The 17,365-nt window shown below is 48.6% G+C and overlaps 1 protein-coding gene across 3 annotated transcripts; it reads left to right on the forward strand.

Annotated features, from left to right (window-relative positions):
- The first annotated feature begins 9,601 nt into the window (after window positions 1–9,601).
- On the forward strand, window positions 9,602–14,575 carry IL36RN (interleukin 36 receptor antagonist). Of its 3 annotated transcripts, none has more exons than XM_019931037.1 (5): window positions 9,602–9,620; window positions 9,934–9,987; window positions 11,506–11,591; window positions 12,591–12,718; window positions 12,890–14,575. In XM_019931037.1, exons 2-5 carry the CDS (start codon window positions 9,959–9,961, stop codon window positions 13,112–13,114), a joined length of 468 nt encoding a protein of 155 aa, XP_019786596.1. In that variant the 5' UTR covers window positions 9,602–9,620; window positions 9,934–9,958; the 3' UTR covers window positions 13,115–14,575. The 3 variants fall into 3 exon arrangements, with proteins under 3 accessions (XP_019786596.1, XP_004313789.1, XP_073647246.1); XM_004313741.4 differs by lacking the exon at window positions 9,602–9,620 and adding an exon at window positions 9,701–9,770; XM_073791145.1 differs by lacking the exons at window positions 9,602–9,620; window positions 9,934–9,987 and adding an exon at window positions 10,006–11,256.
- The last annotated feature ends 2,790 nt before the right edge of the window (window positions 14,576–17,365 follow it).

Genomic DNA, 17,365 nt, shown 5'->3' on the forward strand with positions numbered 1-17,365 from the left:
ATGCATAAGTCAATAAGAAAAGCTGTGTTCCAATAAACCTTATTTACGGACACTGAAATTTGAAATGCATATAAATTTTACTGCTATGAAATATTCTTTTTTTTTTTTTTCGGTAGGCGGGCCTCTCACTGCTGTGGCCTCTCCCGTCGCGGAGCACAGGCTCCGGACGCGCAGGCCCAGCGGCCCTGGCCCACGGGTCCAGCCGCTCCGCGGCACGTGGGATCCTCCCGGACCAGGGCACGAACCCGTGTCCCCTGCATCGGCAGGCGGACTCTCAACCACTGTGCCACCAGGGAAGCCCTGAAATATTCTTTTAAAAATTTATTTCACTCATTTAAAAATGTAAAAAAATGTTCTTAGCTCATAAACTGTATAAAAAATAACTAGTGGGCCAGATTTGGTCCATGGGGCATAGTTTTCTGACCCCTGGTCTAAATTGGCCTTAATATTCCTTATACCATATACAAAAATTAACTTAAGATGGATCAAAGACTAGAATGTAAGATTTGAACTATAAAATTCTTAGAAGACACAGGGAAAAACTTCATGATGTTGGATTTGACGATGATTTCTTGGATATGAGACCAAAAGACAATAAAAGAAAAAATAGATAAATGGGACTACATAGAAAAACACACAAACCTTATGTACATCAAAGAACACTATCAAAGGTGCTTGACTAAAAGAATGAAAAGGAAACCCACTGACTGGGAATCATATGTCTGATGTGATTAATATCCAGATTATACAAAGAACTCCTACAACTCAATTACAAAAAGAAGAACCATCTGATTCAAAAGTGGGCAAAAGATTGAATTGTCCTTTGCATTTCTCCAAAGAAGATATACAAGTGGCCAATAAGAACTTGAAAAAAATGCTCAACATCACTAGTCATTAGGGAAATGCAAGTCAAAATCACAAGGTACCATCTCACACTTGTCAGGATGGCTATTAAAAACAACAACAACGACAATACAACAGAAAATAACAAGTGTTGGTGAGGATGTGGAGAAATTGGAACCCTTGTGCCCTTTTGGTGGGATTGTAAAATGCAGCCATTGTGGAAAACGGTATGGCGGTTCCTAAAAAAATTAAAAATAGAATTACTGCACGAACCAAGAATTCACTTTGGGGAATATACCCCCCCCAAATTAAAAGCAGAGACCTGAATAGATATTTGAACACCCATGTTTATAGCAGCATTACTCACAGTAGCCAAAAAAATGGAGGCAACCCAAGTGTTCATGAATAGACAAATGGATAAATAAGGTGTGGTGTAGCCATACAATGGAATGTTATTCAGTCTTAAAAAGGGAGGAAATTCTCAGACGTGCTACACACGGATGAGGACATTGTGTTAAGTGAAATGAACCAGTCACAAAAGGACAAATACTGTATGATTCCACTTACACAAGGTACTTAGAGGAGTCCGATTCAGAGGCAGACGTGGAATGATGGGTGCCAGGGGCTGAGGGTAGGGAGAAATGGGGAGTTATTGTTTAATGGATACACAGGTTCAGTTTTGCAAGATGAAAATTTCTGGAGACGGATGGTGATGTTTGCACAACAATGTGAATGTGCTTAACGCCACTGAACTGTACACTTAAAAATGGTTAGGATGGGAAACTTCACGTTATTTGTATTTTACCACAATTAAATACAATAATAATTTTTAAAAATTAGAAAAGACAATGTGCAAAAACCTATGCAATAATTGTTACCAAAAACAGCAAATATATATATATATATACATATATATATACACATACACATACTTATATATAAGAAATAGTCCCTGTTCTTGAGGAGCTCAGAAAGGGGATAATTTTGCCCTCTCTGTGCCAAGTGTCACTGACAGAGCCAAGGAAGTCTTAGGGCCTCCTCCCAGGGGAGCCCCGATGCAGCTCCCCTTAGCCCACCTAGTGCTGCTGTGGGCGCTCACTGCTTCAAGTCCTTGGTGGAAAGGAGCAAAGACTACACGGATTGGTCGCAGGATGTTTGAAAGCGACGCATCCAAGCGTGGCCTGCCTGATCCAGCCTTGCCAAGAGCGCCCTCTCTGGTGAGGTCACAGTCATGCACACAGAGCCTAGGCGCTGACAGGCAGGAGGAGGGGCGGGCCCAGGGAGCAGGGAGAACGGAGCCAGAGCAGCGCTCTTCCTGAACTGCTGGTTTTTCCCTTCCACGTTTTTGGTTTAATTCCAATTTCACGCTAGGTCCAGAATCTGGTTCAAATCCTAGCTATTCCGCAGACAGAAGTCTGGCAGTGACCAAACCACACAGCCCGTGGGAGGGGAGTCCTCAGGCTCTGGAAACCTCTGAGGTACAGACGAGGGAAGCACCTGGACCTGCTCCGGAGGGTCTCACCTGCATCTGGGATAAAGAGGTTGCCAGCGGCTCTGGCCCCGCCCTTGGTGACTCAGACAGGAGAAACTGCCTGTGGGTACGACACGCACAGGGCCTCCCCCTGCCTCGTGCGTCACGCACAGGCTCCAAGATCCCAGCTTGCAGAACTGGCCCATGCCCAGCCCTCCCACCCTGGAAGATTGCACGGGACTAAGAGGGGGAAACAAAGCCACACGTTTCTGGCTCAGCACCCGGCTGCAGCGCCCGCACCTCAAACCTCCCTGTGATTTCACGGGGAGCCCAGTGTTTTTCAGACATGCTAAGAGCCCAGAGGCACCTTGCCCTCTGTCGCTCCCACGGTGACTGCAGGGTGTGTCTGGAGCTGGGTTGGGAGTCCAGGGCCATGTCCCTTTCTGCTCAGGGCTCCCTGGAGGCCGTGTCTGTCCATCACCACCGTCTCTCCTGTGCCAGGTGGGGCCTTCATGGACGTTCTGAGCCCCCAGAAGTCACCCCAAGGAATGAGGAATCCCTGCCATCCTGATGTCTGCCACTGTATTGTCTGTACTGGAGCCGTTTGTCTCTGGACCAACTGGTGGTTCCCATTATCTTTCTCAAAGTTGCTGCTCTTCTCGAGACTTGGTCCTTCCTGCAAACAGACCCCTGGCAGGGAGGTCCCCTAGCCTCCTGCTCTGCCCTCCTTTCCTCTATTGCCTGAATCCGTACGAATTCCATGGTTTATTTGTTCACAGTAGGGGATGGGGTGAGTTAGTCTGGAATCGAACTGCCTGAGTACCAATACTGGGTCCATCTCTTACTAGTTTGTGACCTTGTGACCCAAACTCTCTAAGCCTGATTTTGGCGTATCAGTCAAAGGTGAATAAGAATAGAACTCTTCTCACAGGACCCCTGGCACGATGCCTGTCCTGCTTTTGAGATGGTGCAGCGAATGACTGTCACAGCGACTGACTGTGCAGCGAATGTTAACCTTCTTGGAAATCTTACAGCATGCGCTGCGGCCTCTCAGCCAGGCTGAGGCGGGGACTTCTCCTTCACTGGCCCAGGTAAGCATGTTAGCACATGCAAGGAAGTGTTTGGTCTTGAGTCAGCCCCAGATTTAGGTGAATGTGAACTTGTCCTCTGCTATGTTCCCAGGTTCCTCTTTAAGTACCTGGGGACGAGTGCAGGAGACCGGGAAACACAGAGAGGGCAGGAAGCAGACGTCTGTGCTAAGCGCCCTTTTTTTTTTTTTTTTTGCGGTACGCGGGCCTCTCACTGTTGTGGCCTCTCCCGTTGCGGAGCACAGGCTCCGGACGCGCAGGCTCAGCAGCCATGGCTCACGGGCCCAGCCGCTCCACGGCATGTGGGATCCTCCCGGACCGGGGCACGAACCCGCGTCCCTCGCATCGGCAGGCGGACCCTCAACCACTGCGCCACCAGGGAAGCCCTACTCTCATCTTTATAGAGAAACCAAAAGGAGGTGAGATGAATCATTACATCAGAGAGATGAAGCGAATTTCCCAAGGCCATGTAGCTGATGATGATGCTGACGATGGTATAGCTGACATTTGAGCACCTACTATGTGCCCAGCACTGTTCTAAACACTTCACGTACATTAACTCATTTAATCTTAACAACCACTCCTGAGTAAGTGCTATTTTTTGTTATTGTTGGGGTAAAATTATTTTACAATGTGGTGTTAGTTTCTGCTGTACAGCGAAGTGAATCAGCTCTATGTATACATATATCCCCTCTGTTTTTGCATTTCCTTCCCATTTAGGTCACCACAGAGCATTGAGTAGAGTTCCCTGTTCTATACAGCAGGTTCTCATTAGTTATCTCTTTTATACGTATTGGTGTATATATGTCAATCCCAATCTCTCAGTTCATCCCACCTCCCCCTTCCCCCCTTGGTGTGCTTATGTTGGTTCTCTACATCTGTGTCTATTTCTGCCTTGCAAACAGGTTCATCTGTACCATTTTTCTGGATTCCACATATATGCGTTAATATACGGTATTTGTTTTTCTCTTTCTGACTTACTTCACTCTGTATGACAGTCTCTAGGTCCATCCACGTCTCTACAAATGACCCAATTTCATTCCTTTTTATGGCTGAGTAATGAGTAAGTACTATTTTTATCCCCATTTCACAGATGAGGACTCCAAACACAGAAAGGTTAAATAACTTGACCAAAGACACATGCTAATAAGTGACAGATTTTTAAAAAATTCTTCTTTAAAAATTTTATTTATTTATCTTTGGCTGCGTTGGGTCTTTGTTGCTGCACGTGGGATTTCTCTAGTTGCGGTGAGCGGGGGCTACTCTTCATTGCGGTGCGCAGGCTTCTCATTGTGGTGGCTTCTCTTGTTGTAGAGTATGGGCTCTAGGTGCATGGGCTTCAGTAGTTGTGGCACTCGGGCTCAGTAGTTGTGGCTCATGGGCTCCAGAGCACAGGCTCAGTAGTTGTGGTGCACGGGCTTAATTGCTCCACGGCATGTGGGATCTTCCTGGACCAGAGCTCGAACCCGTGTCCCCTGCATTGGCAGGTGGATTCTTAACCACTGCGCCACCAGGGAAGCCCCAAGCGATAGATTTAGGACTTGAATCCAGACAGTCTTGACCAGAGTTCAGCAAATTTTTCTCTAGAGGGCCAGGTACTAAATATCTTAGGTTTTGCAAACGCTGCGGTTTCTGTCACAAATATTCATTGTTGTCATTGTAGTACAGAAGCATTCATAGGCTGTGTTCACAAATGGGTAAGGCTGTGTTCACAAATGGGTAAGGCTGTGTTCCAATAAAACAAACAGTGGGCCCATCTTAGCCCACGGGCCAAAGTTTGTCCACCTGTGGTCTTAACTGCTACATCAAGAGAATGAGGGGCCAGAAACATCAAAACTCTGAGAAATAAAATCGTAATTGTGAACAAAATGTTAGACAAGTCTCTGGCCTTTTCTACATGACACAGCCTGTAATCCATTCGATGTCATCGCAACATTATTAATTGAAGGCTTACTGTATACTAGGCACCACCTTAAGTGCCTAGAATATGCCAATGAACAAACAGAAAACACCTGCATTTGAATGAGCTTATCTTCCAGCAGGATTGGCAGGGGAGCTGATAAATAATACACATAATACACACCTGAATTATTCAGTGTGCTTACGAATGGTGAGTGCTTTGCAAAGAAATGGAGCGTGGAAAGGGGAATGTGGGAACAGGAGAGAGCAGCATAGGATGATGAATGTAGGTCTCATTGAGAAGGTGACAGTTCAGCAAAGCCTTTAAGGAGTAAGGGAGTGAGCCATGCTGATATCTTGGAAAAGGGCTTTCCAGGCTGAGAGAACAGCCAGTGCAAAGGCCCCGAGGCAAGAGCATGCCTCACTTGTTCAAGAAAGAGCAAGAGTTTCATGTGGCTTGAGGTGGTGAAAGGATGAGATCAGCAGTTAGTGAGAGCCTGATCTGGAAGTACGGTGAAGACTTGCCTTTTACTCCCAGAGACATGGGGAACAGGGGGCTGATGGGATTGGACTCAGATTGTGAAACCATCACTCTCACTCGTGCGTTGTGTCTTGGGGTCAATAGCTTTGGACTCGGGTTTCCTGGGTTTGGTTCTGACTCTAATACAAACTGCAGGTCCAATATCAGGAAACAGTTAATCTTTCTATGCTTGGTTTCCACATCCATGAATGAGACATAATAATGGTATTTACCACACAGGGCAGTTCTGAGCACAAAATGAGAAAATTCAGGTCAATCATTAAACATTGTTCTGGGGACATAATGAAGACCAAATGAATACTGTTTATTTTAATTATTGTTAAATTTATCTTCTTAATAAAAAACTACCATTTTACTATAATAAACTTTTTGTGAATGTGTGCTTACATACTGATACAGGTGTGTACACGTGTTGTTTGAATCCTCATCTCTCTGTCAAGGGCAGGAGCCATACCTACCTCCAGGGCACTGCTGCTCAAGGGTGGTGGGAAGTCACCTGGGGTAACATTACCCCTCTGCAGGATGGGACAGCGTCTGGGCACCTCCATGGTCATATAAAATCTGTGAAGTATTGAGCTGTTTCCTAAGAAGGGAGGATACTCACTGAAGACTGGAGAATGAAAAAACAACAGGAACAACAGAAACAGAAACTGCCAGTCGCGATGACAAGGTGTATCAGTTACCTACTGCTGTAAGAAATGATCCCCAAACTTAGCAGCTTAAAACAACAAACATTTATTATTTCATATAGATTCTCAGAATCAGGAATCTGAAAAGTGGCATTAGCTGGGTGGTCTGACTCAGGGTTTCTCATGAACTTGCCGTCATGATGTCAGACAGGGTTGCATCATCTGATGGCTCTAATGGGGCTGGTAGGTTTGCGAGTGAGCTGTTGGCTAGAGGTCTGAGCTCCTCACCACGTGGGCCTCTCTGCAGGCTGCTTGGGACACGGTAGCTGGTTTCTCCCAGGTGAGTGGTTCAAGAAAGGTCCAGGGGGAAGCTGCAATGCCGTCTACCATCTAGCCTCAGAAGTGGCATGCTACCACTTCCACCATATAGTATATTCTCTAGAAACAAGTCACTAAGTCCAGCCACGCTCAAAGGAAGGAGGATGAAGCCCCACCTCTTAAAGGGTGGAGTATCAAAGAATCTGTGAACAGATTTTAAAGCCACCACACATGGTGTGTGAGTCTGGGGCAAAATAACGTTGTTTTAGCTAACGCCAGTTTAATTTTCAAAAAACCCAAAACACGACTCTCATACAAACACATAGCGAGCATGTGTCAAAGATTTATCTTTGGGCTTCCCTGGTGGCGCGGTGGTTGAGAGTCCGCCTGCCGATGCAGGGGACACGGGTTCGTGCCCCGGTCCGGGAAGATCCCACATGCCGCGGAGCGGCTGGGCCCGTGAGCCGTGGCCGCTGAGCCTGCGCGTCCGGAGCCTGTGCTCCGCAACGGGAAAGACCACAACAGTGAGAGGCCCGCGTAACACACACACACACACACACACAAAAGATTTATCTTTATTAATAAATGAAGGAACTGGCAGGATGATAAAGTTAATTCAAAAGATAAGTTAAGGAACAGAGGCTTATATGATCAGTCAGGAAAGAAATTGTGGAGTAGATTGGCTTAGATAAAAAAAAAAAAACTGCTTAATGAATTGCAAGGCAATCCAACTGTACCCTTTGGGGTTATCTTTTCTATTAAGCAGGAATCATTTGAAATTTATCAATCTTCTCTTAGTTCACATCTAACTTCACAGAGTTTGATAGCTAATCCATGGTAGTTAGTAAGTCAAACAAAGACAGATGTTCCCCAGGGAACTGAGCAATTGTTGGTGGGACTGTTTGAGGATGCTCCAGTATGACACTGAGAGCACATGATGTCATCATTGTGTTTTATTTTCAAGTTTGGAGAAATTTTCTTAACAGGGGTTTGTTTTATTTTTCGTACTTTCACCTTCCTGGCTCATCCATTTGTTGTCCCGTCCATCCGCTCTGTATCCATCCCCTGTTATGCACATGGTGGAGTAGACCGAGCTGGCGGAGACATCCCCCTGAATCCTCGGCATCCCGGGGGTGGGCAGCCACGTACTGGCTTCATTCTTTATTAGCAGAATGAGGAAAGCGCTTGATGAAGCTCCACGGCAGTGTCCTGGGGTGCAATTCACTGGGGTTAGGAAATCAGAGAGGGCAACCAGGGCAGATGACATTTTACCTTTTTAGGGGAAACAAAATCTTCTCTATTATCACTTTGTAAATGAAAGCCTGTTTGCTTAAAGCCACTTTGCCTAATGGCCAACTCCTTCTGGAGTTTCTTTTTTCTTTTGTTCTTTTTTGCAAGTATTTGCACAAATAGTGTTATTTTTGTTTGGTCAATTTATGGCCAATTCAACAATTTTGCATAAGCCTCTACATTTTCTGAAAGGTGTTTATCACATTAGTGGCATTATGAGTGTTGAGTTATTTTTCTATCCTTTGAACAACTTGATATTTTATTTATTTTTGAACACTTTAAGGACATTTTAGCCCATGAGCCTGAATACAGTTTCTTTAAAAGGTATGCCTTAGGGCTTCCCTGGTGGCACAGTGGTTGAGAGTCCGCCTGCCGATGCAGGGGACACGAGTTCGTGCCCCAGTCTGGCAAGATCCCACATGCCGTGGAGTGGCTGGGCCCATGAGCCATGGCCGCTGAGCCTGCGCGTCCGGAGCCTGTGCTCCGCAACGGGAGCGGCCATGGCGGTGAAAAAAAAAAAGGTATGCCTTAGCAATAAATGGTTATCCGTGGTGCTCAAGACAAAATTAATTTGTCATTATGCACTGACCCTTACCTTTCATTTAGATCCATCACAGAGAGTGTATGGATGGATTAAAACCACATGCATCGTTACACAGTCACATGTTATTTTACCAGTTAGGTACTGAAGAAAGATCAATCATAGATGGCCCAAGCTAGGTTTTATTTCCAAGGGATATAATCAGACACTTGAGCAAAGAAGTTTGTCACAACATGCTTTTCAATGACACATAATAATAATAACAAGGACTAATAATAACAGATCGGTATAAATAAATGATGTTGCATTTGTAGAATGAAATACTATATGGCTATTCAATATTCTGATATCATTATACTGGGTATGGAAAGAGATTCTGCTATCTTGCTACATGAAAAAAGCGTGCTGGAATGAGTGTAGGTTCTGGGATGCAGTCGTGTGTAAAGCTGTGATGGTTACAGGCGTGTATGTGCAGGGGAAAAACTGTTGTCCTTTGTTTGCTGATGACGCACACACTGGAGATTAGTATCCATGTGTTTTGTTTTGTTTTGTCAATACGAATTTTCACGTTAATCTACAATGAATACGTAGACTTAACATCCCCTAAGCAGGAGAGCTCCACCTCCAGCATTTCCCGTAGTCCCGGCAAAGGCAGAAAGGAAGGAAGGAAGAGAGGGAGGGAGAAAAGAAGAAAGGAAAGAGGGAAAGGAAGGAGGGAGGGAACAAAAGAGGGAGAGAAGGAAGGAGGGGAGGGAGGAAGGAGGAAAGGGGGTTGTTCTAAAATCTGCTTTCCTTGAGCTGTTCTCTGCATGATACCCCTGGGTCTGGAAGGGCCACATGTCCAGGAGCTGAGTGCTCACTAAGGGCTGCAAAGCCCCTGGAAGTTCTTCAGAATTGCTAGAAGAAGACTGTCTCTTCAGAATTGCTAGAAGAAGACTGTCTCCAGCAGCTTCCGTCCCTGAGAGAGATAATGAGCATCAGGTGTTTCTGGAAGCGTCAGGTGGTGTGAAATCACTCTGGAAACCCCCCTTCTCCGGAGGCTGAGGCAGTTTCAGGGGCCCCACCCTAGGGCGTCACTCAAAGGGCTGAGGCAACCTTGGAGGAGCGGGCAGACACCTCGGGTCCTGCCAAGAGAAAGGAGCAGTCTGAGGTGTCCTCTGGGGAGCTGGGCTTCACCTCTCCTAACCCCAGACCTAGAATCCCCTGATCCTTGGGGGCTGTTCGTATGCCGGGGCACTCAGGGGGCTGCTTACTGGGGCCCCTGCCGGCTCAGCCTCTATCTCCACCTAAGATTTTCTGTTATCTCAAAATAGGAGTGTCAACACACAGAAGATCGAGATGGTCCTGAGTGGGGCGCTGTGCTTCCGGTGAGTATCTGAGCCTCTGCTTGGGTCATGTCCTCTGCGGAGGAGTGAATTCTGGGTAGATCTGTTGTCCAGCCTTTCCGGGGAGGGCGCTGTGATTGTCCCACAGGTGGGATGGGCAGCTGGGAAGGTGTGAACAGCAACTCCCTGCCCTTAGAGGAGTTCTTCCAGCCTCTTCAGACGGGAGCAGGCCCTCTCCTGGGGCTTCGCTGATGAGAGGGGCTTGTGGCCTCATCCCTCCTAGGGAGTTAGGAGGCCCGGCTTAGAGCCCTGCTGTTACCACCCACTGCCGTGAAGAGATGTCAATCCAACCACTACCTCCTTGCTGCCCTCTGGGACAAGACAGCAGCAGCAAAACTCTTCCATCAGTCAGCCTGTCTGTCCTTTGTCATGTGCTGAGCCAGGGGCTCTGCAATGAGCTGGACTTTTGCAACAGTGAATGAGAAGAATCTTGCTCTCACTGAACTCGGAGTCTAGTATAGCTTTTCCCAAGGTGCGTTCTGTGGAACCCCAGTCCTACGAGTGTCTCTATACAATGATGCTCCTCGGTCCAGGAAATGTGGGAAATATGCTTTCTAAGTCCCCTTAAAAAAGGACCATAGCACACTTCAGCACATTAGTCACTTTGAAGTAGAGATTTGTTTAATTGTGTTTAGTCAGCATTGAACCAATTTGTAGACATCTGGAGGAACCCCCTTTAGAGTACAGCTTTCGCCTCACAGGATGTCAGAAAATCAACTGAGATTGTAGGTGTGAATTAAATTTGAAAAGCAAAATGAACGAATTTTAAATGTAAAGAAATCCCTCACGTGGTAGGGACTATATGGCCAAGCGGAAGTAAATGCACCAAAGAGAAGTAAAGGCGGAAGTCAGTCAAGGCGCATTTTTATCCTGAAGAGGCCTGGGCAGCATCTGTCCCATCTTCTTAGTTTAGCAATGAGGAGACTCAGGCCCAGAGAGGGTGAATAACTTGTCTGTCGTGACTCAGCAGTGATGGCGGCAGAGCCGGGATGAGAACACAGGACTCTGACTCAGTTTAGTTTCTTTTCCAACATGACACCGGGAAGAGTCTGGTTAGCGTAGAAAAGATTGAATAGGATGGGCTTCCCTGGTGGCGCAGTGGTTGAGAGTCCGCCTGCCGATGCAGGGGACACGGGTTCGTGCCCCGGTCTGGGAGGATCCCACATGCCGCAGAGCGGCTGGGCCCGTGAGCCATGACCGCTGAGCCTGCGCGTCCGGAGCCTGCGCTCCGCAACGGGAGAGGCCACAACGGTGAGAGGCCCGCGTACCACAAAAAAAAAAAAAAAAAGATTGAATAGGATGAAGGGGCAAACCCCAGACTCAGATGGGAGGCTGTGGCCTTGTCCTGGTGGTAGGCATGAGCCCCCAGGGCTGGGAGAGAAGGTTCTGGCTCAGTGGGAAGACAGGGTGACGGTGCCTGAGACTGGGGGACTCTCAGAGCCCAGGCAAGCTGGAGCACCCGCCACCTGCCCTGAGTGTCATCCTGTCCTGATGCTTTAGAATGAAGGATGCGACACTGAAGGTGCTTTATCTGCAAGATAACCAGCTTCAAGCCGGAGCGCTGCAAGCAGGGAAGGTCATTAAAGGTTGGTGGCAAACGAGGACCCTACTTCCCTAGGCTTCTAAATACTCTGAGGGGAGGGGGCCTGAAGAGGGCTTAGAAACATTGGCACAAGCCAACAGACCCTGGGCCTGACACAGTAGACGGGGCGTCAGAAAACCAGGCTCTGAGCAAGGACAAATAAAATAGCACACCTTCCGGCATGGCGTCATGCCCCAGTCCCACCGGAAGCCTCTACGCAAAGGTGGGATTATTTTCCAAGATAGCTGTTTTGTCATTTCCTCACAGGTGGACTGGGGCCCAACATCCCTTTTTCTGGGAGCCAGTGCTGAGGAGAGCACTAATGCAGGCTCTCTACACCCTCACTCCCATGTGGGAGTGGGTTTCCGCCCCTTTGCCCCTGGTCCTCTCGGTGCTCTGAGGGTCCTCAGTCACTCAGAGTGGTGGGGCCTAGAGCAGCAGGTGATGCCATCTGACCTCGTGCTCATTCACACAGCCCCACACAGTGTGACAGGACCTTCTCCCTAGAGTGGCACATACCTACTCGCCCAGAACAGCCTTACTGGGCACTGGGGCCAGGCAGAGCCCTCTGTGAGGCTGAGTGTGTGTGTCTGTGAGATGGAGGGATTTTACAGAGAAAAGTGAGACCCTTTTCTGTTCTCAGGAATCTCACAGGGGGTGGAAAGATACCAACTAACTCTAATGGGAGACTTATCAAGACAGGTTACAGAAAAGAGGCTGGAAGGTCGAGGGGCATTAAAAGAGGTGGTCAGTCTCCCTTGGGGCTTGCAGAAGACTTGAACTTTTGACCCTGGAGTGGGCGTGGGGTTGGGAGGTGGTACCGTGTGCTATCTGCCTTGACTTCCACTGAACCAGCTGGCAGGAGACCCCCCCTTCCCTACATGACAGCTGTTATGAGGCTCCCCTTCTGTCCAGCCTGGGGACAGGAGGCCTGATACAGCCCATGATGGGGCAGAGGGAGGGAAGGGCGGCCAAGGTCCCTGCATCTGCTTCCTTCCTCTAGGTGAGGAGATCAGCGTGGTCCCTAATCGGTATCTGGATGCCAAGCTCTCTCCAGTCATCCTGGGCGTCCAGGGTGGGAGCCAGTGCCTGTCGTGTGGGATGGAGCAGGAACCGACTCTGAAACTAGAGGTGGGTCCTGTTGGGGGCGCCTCACCACGTGGCTTCACTAAGTCAAAGATGCTGATGCCACGGCTTCCTGGGCTCCTCTCCCTCCAGGGTTCTGTTAATTATGGCTCCGCCTCCCTGTGCCTTGGGGCCGGCCCCTACCCCTCAGCCACCTGCCGTGCCCTTTGATTGCAGCCAGTGAACATCATGGAGCTCTACCACAGTGCCGAGGAGTCCAAGAGATTCACCTTCTACCGGCGGGACACGGGGCTCACCTCTAGCTTCGAGGTGGCCACCTACCCGGGCTGGTTTCTCTGCACCATGCCCGAAGTGGACCAGCCTCTCCGGGTCACTCAGCTCCCGAAGGACACCAGCTTGGACGGCCCCATCACGGACTTCTACTTCCAGCAGTGTGACTAGGGCGACATGCCCCCAGGGCTCCTGGGGCGGGCCAGCTTGGGCAGGGCCAGGAGGTGTAGGAGGAGACCCGCGGTGATGAACCCACCTCTGCTCTCAGGGCCTCCACCGTGGAGGGGCTGGGCACGTGGCCACTCTTCCTCCACCTGTTTCCCAGGTTGGGTAAATCCTTCTGAGATTTGGGGCTTAGTCCACAGTTTTCTTTTCTGCTGGGTGGCACTACTGATGTGAAACCTTGCAGAAAGGTAAACCCCTAAAATAAACCCCTAAGGGGTCAGGGGCAGGGGCAGGGGAGCAGTGGGAATCCTTCATGCTTTGTGGTAACGTACAGGTAACAGTCCTGTGCTTTGACCTGGATTGGTCACAGTCTTCTGAGATTCCAAGAGGTGGGATCCAGCCTCCAAGGGGTCTCCTGGGCTGGTGGAATACTGTTCCCCACAATTCATGTCCTTCTGGGAACCTCAGACTGTGATCTTTGTCAACTGAAAAAAGATGTACAACCTTAAGTTGAGAGTTATGTTTTATTTGCTGGGCATTCTGAGGGCTTCAAGCCTGGAAGACAGCCTCTCAGATAACTTCAAGGGACTGCTCCAAAGAGGCAAGCGGGAAGCCAGGATATATAGGAGTTTTTGCAACAAAGACCAGGTATTCGGAACATCAAAGATGATTGTTAATTTAAGGCAATCAGACATCTCAAGTTAAGGAATTCCGCGCTTTTCTATATAGGGGAAGATGCAAGATTCTGGGCTCACTGGAATCTTTCCTTTGATAGGCACCTCAGCTGTCTGGGGCCAGTATCCTGTGTTTTCTCATCCAGGGTTTCCTCAGGATGCACTGTGGTGGGTGGCTGCAGCTATGGGCATTCTGTTTCCATCCTGAGTTCCCTCAGACCTCACTGTTGGGGGAAGCTGTAATGTGATGGCTTGGTGGTTACCACATCCTCTGGTTACTGAAATGGCAGGCAATATTTTTCATTCACACCTTGTTTGGAGGCAGGGTCTTTGTAGATGCAATTAGTTAAGAGGTCATGCTGTATGAGGGTGAACCCTAAATCCAGCAGGACTTCTGTCCTTGTAAGAAGAAAGAAACCCAGAGAAGGAGGCCATGAGAAATGGAGGCTGAGGAGAATGCCACAGGCAAGGTGTGCCAGTGATTGGGGCACCATCAGAAGCGAGGAGGCAGGTTCTTCCACAGAGCCTTCGGAGGGAGCTCGGGAGCCTTCGAATCTCCTGAACTGCGCGAGAATAAATTTCTGTTGTTTGAAGCCACCAAGTTTGTGGTAATTGGTTAGGGCAGCCCCAAGGAATGAAGACAGCAGCCAATGATCCCCATCTCTTGGTATTCACACCCCCTGTGTGCCCCCGCCCACACTGGACCAGAGTTGTCTCCATGACCAGTAGAATGCCGCAGAAGTGATGTTATGCCGCTTCTGAGATTAGGTAATAAAAGACACTGTGGCTTCTATCTTGGTCTCTGTTTCTTTATTCACTTGCTCTGGGGGAAGCCAGGTACCACGTGTGAGCTGCCCTGTAAGGAGACCCATTGGTGAACAATGAAGCCACTTGACAACTGCCACACCAATGAGCTTAGAGGCAGCTCCTCCAGCCCAGGCAAGCCTTCGGGCGATGCGGCCCTGGCTGACTGCAACCTAGTGAGAGACTCCGAAGAGAATCACCCAGCTAAGCTGCTCTAGAGTCCCAACCCTCAGAAACTCTGAGAAAGTTAAGTGTTCTTGCATTAAGTTGTTAAAGTTTGGGGTCACTTGTTACACAGCAATAGATAACTACTATGCAGGGGAGGAGAAACAAATTCGTTATTTTATTATGATTGCAATTTTCTCCATGACTTTTATTTTCCCTCCCAAAATGAGCACCAACCCTTTTATTTCCACAAACATCTGATTTAAAAGCGGATCGTACCAAATTGGTTGAATATTCTCTGTTCCCACAAGGTTTAGATCTTCCTTGACTACCTTTGCACCTTCAGACATACGTGCCAGGGACTGTGACTCCAGGGTCCCTGCCTAAAGTCTGGGGAATGAAAGCAGAAGCCAGAGGAGGGGCTCAAGTCGGAGCCCCAGGAGTTCCATCTGTGCCTCACCAGTCAGACCAGCCTGGCAGGTTCACCTTCTGCTGAAAGACCAGCAAGGGAGAGGCCAGGCCATAGCGTCTGCCTCTGGGGATTGCAGCGGCTCCAGCCCAGACGCAGCTCAAGTCCCTGGGCAGCAGGCAGCACAGCTGCTACCACAGGCCTCTCAGGGCTGCCGAGAACAGACCTAGCTCACGCTCTCCTTCTGCCCACAGGCCCAGCCGCAGTCTCATATCGTCACCTCCTCTGAGGAGCCTTTGCTGAGTGGAGGTCCCTGGTCATCTGCTCGGACAGGGCTTTGTGCTTCACGCTATGCTAACTCCCCCTCCTTGTAATAAATTGACTTGGGGTCTGAGGCCCCTAAAATCACCTCCAGGTCAAGGCTGTGTCAGTTTTGTTTCCGAGCACCTCGAATAATGTTTGGCAAATAAGCGGGACCCAGTGAGTGTTGAATGTGGAAACGATTCCTCCACCTTGGAATATTCTTTCTCTCTCCTCCGCCCACCTGGCAGGGAGCGGCTGAAATTTTACCTCATTCTTGAAGCTTTCTGCAGCCTGAAGTGATTGCTTCATCATTTGTAGGATTAAAGAATTCCAAAGGGCTTTAGCAGGGACGAGCTGACACAAGTAGATGAAAAGGGAGGAACAGGGGCCTCCCTGGCGGTCCAGCGGATAAGGCTCTGAGTTCCCAATGCAGGATCTTTTTAGGTTGCGGCATGCGGGATCTAGTTCCCTGACCAGGGATCAAGGTCCCTGACCAGGGATCAAGGTCAGGGAACTAGATCCCGTATGCCGCAACCAAAACGGATCCTGCGTGCCGCAAAGAAGATGCTGCATGCTGAAACTAAGACCCAGCACAGCCAAAATAAATAAATAAATATCTTTAAAAAATTGAGGAACCATGTAAAGGGCTAAGGCCCTTTCAATTCTAGGAATTTATCTTTTTACTCGAGAAGGTTCGTGGTTTCTATTGTCTCCAATATTCCCTTGGCCCACAGATTAGAGAGTCTGGTCTTTTCAAGCGTTTATGGCTTAGCCCCCAGCCAGACTGTAAAGCTACTTAACAACAGGGACCAGGTGTTGTACGCCTTTGTCACAGGGCATTGTCAATGCTCAGTAAGCACTCATTGATTGCCTATATAATACCCTGTACTTTGACCCCTTCCACTGAGGGGACAAGAGATCAGGAAAGGGAGTGAAGAATGACTGTTGGTCTTAGAAAACAGAAATCTGTTCCCGTCTCTGCCCATCTTTTCTCATCCGTCACGCTGCAGACATACGGGTATAGGACTGACCTCTCCCACATCCTTGCCAAGCCTTTATGGAACGTTGCAAATGACCTGTGAGCAAGAATTACCATAAGGCAGTTGGTCTATGTTGGGCACTATGCCCAAGTGTCTCTGCCCCTTGTGAGTAGGTGGATGAATGGAGGGATGGAGGAATGGATAGATAGATAGAAGGATGGATGTGTGGGTGGGTAGGTGTACTGACGGATGGATGGATGGATGGGTTAATGGACTGATGGAGGGATGGGTGGATGGATGGTTGGATGGATGGGTCGATGGACTGATGGGTGGATGGATGGACTGAATTAAGTAATATCAATCAGAGGCCTGAGTGTTTTTCACCCCTAACCCTGATCACACTGAGCCAGATGCTCTCATAGTCCAGGGCAAAGGGCACCTGCTCAGTTCCAGGATGAATCTAAGGTCAACGTCTTCTGTCTGTAGTGGGTTTCCATAGACATTACATCTCATCAACTGGTACCAACTAATAGAACCTGTTGAAAAACAGAGACGGTCGTCTCATAATTCCAAACAGGGTCATACTCACAATGCCATCAGTCCCTGTTCTCACACTGCCTCACTGGCCACAGCCTGGCTACAGAAAAAAGTCTGTCCTTAGGCCCTTCAGAAACACTCGCTCTTGCTTCTTCCACCTCCCTATGGCTAGGATGGAGCCCCATGGGGCACCAAAGGGAAGGTGATATAAAGTCGTCTGACCCCAGCATCATTTATCTGGCTGCCAAAACCACCCAGAACAATAGCTATGAGCAGAGTCCCAGTGTCTGGCTTTTGCCAAGGCTTTATGGGTGACTCTCTCCCCTTTCAACAAACACACATTGCTGTTCCCCACCTCCTTATTATCCATACTGTGCTGAAGACA

Source organism: Tursiops truncatus, chromosome 14 (genome assembly GCF_011762595.2).
Source record: "Tursiops truncatus isolate mTurTru1 chromosome 14, mTurTru1.mat.Y, whole genome shotgun sequence".
NCBI classification, from domain to species: domain Eukaryota; kingdom Metazoa; phylum Chordata; class Mammalia; order Artiodactyla; family Delphinidae; genus Tursiops; species Tursiops truncatus.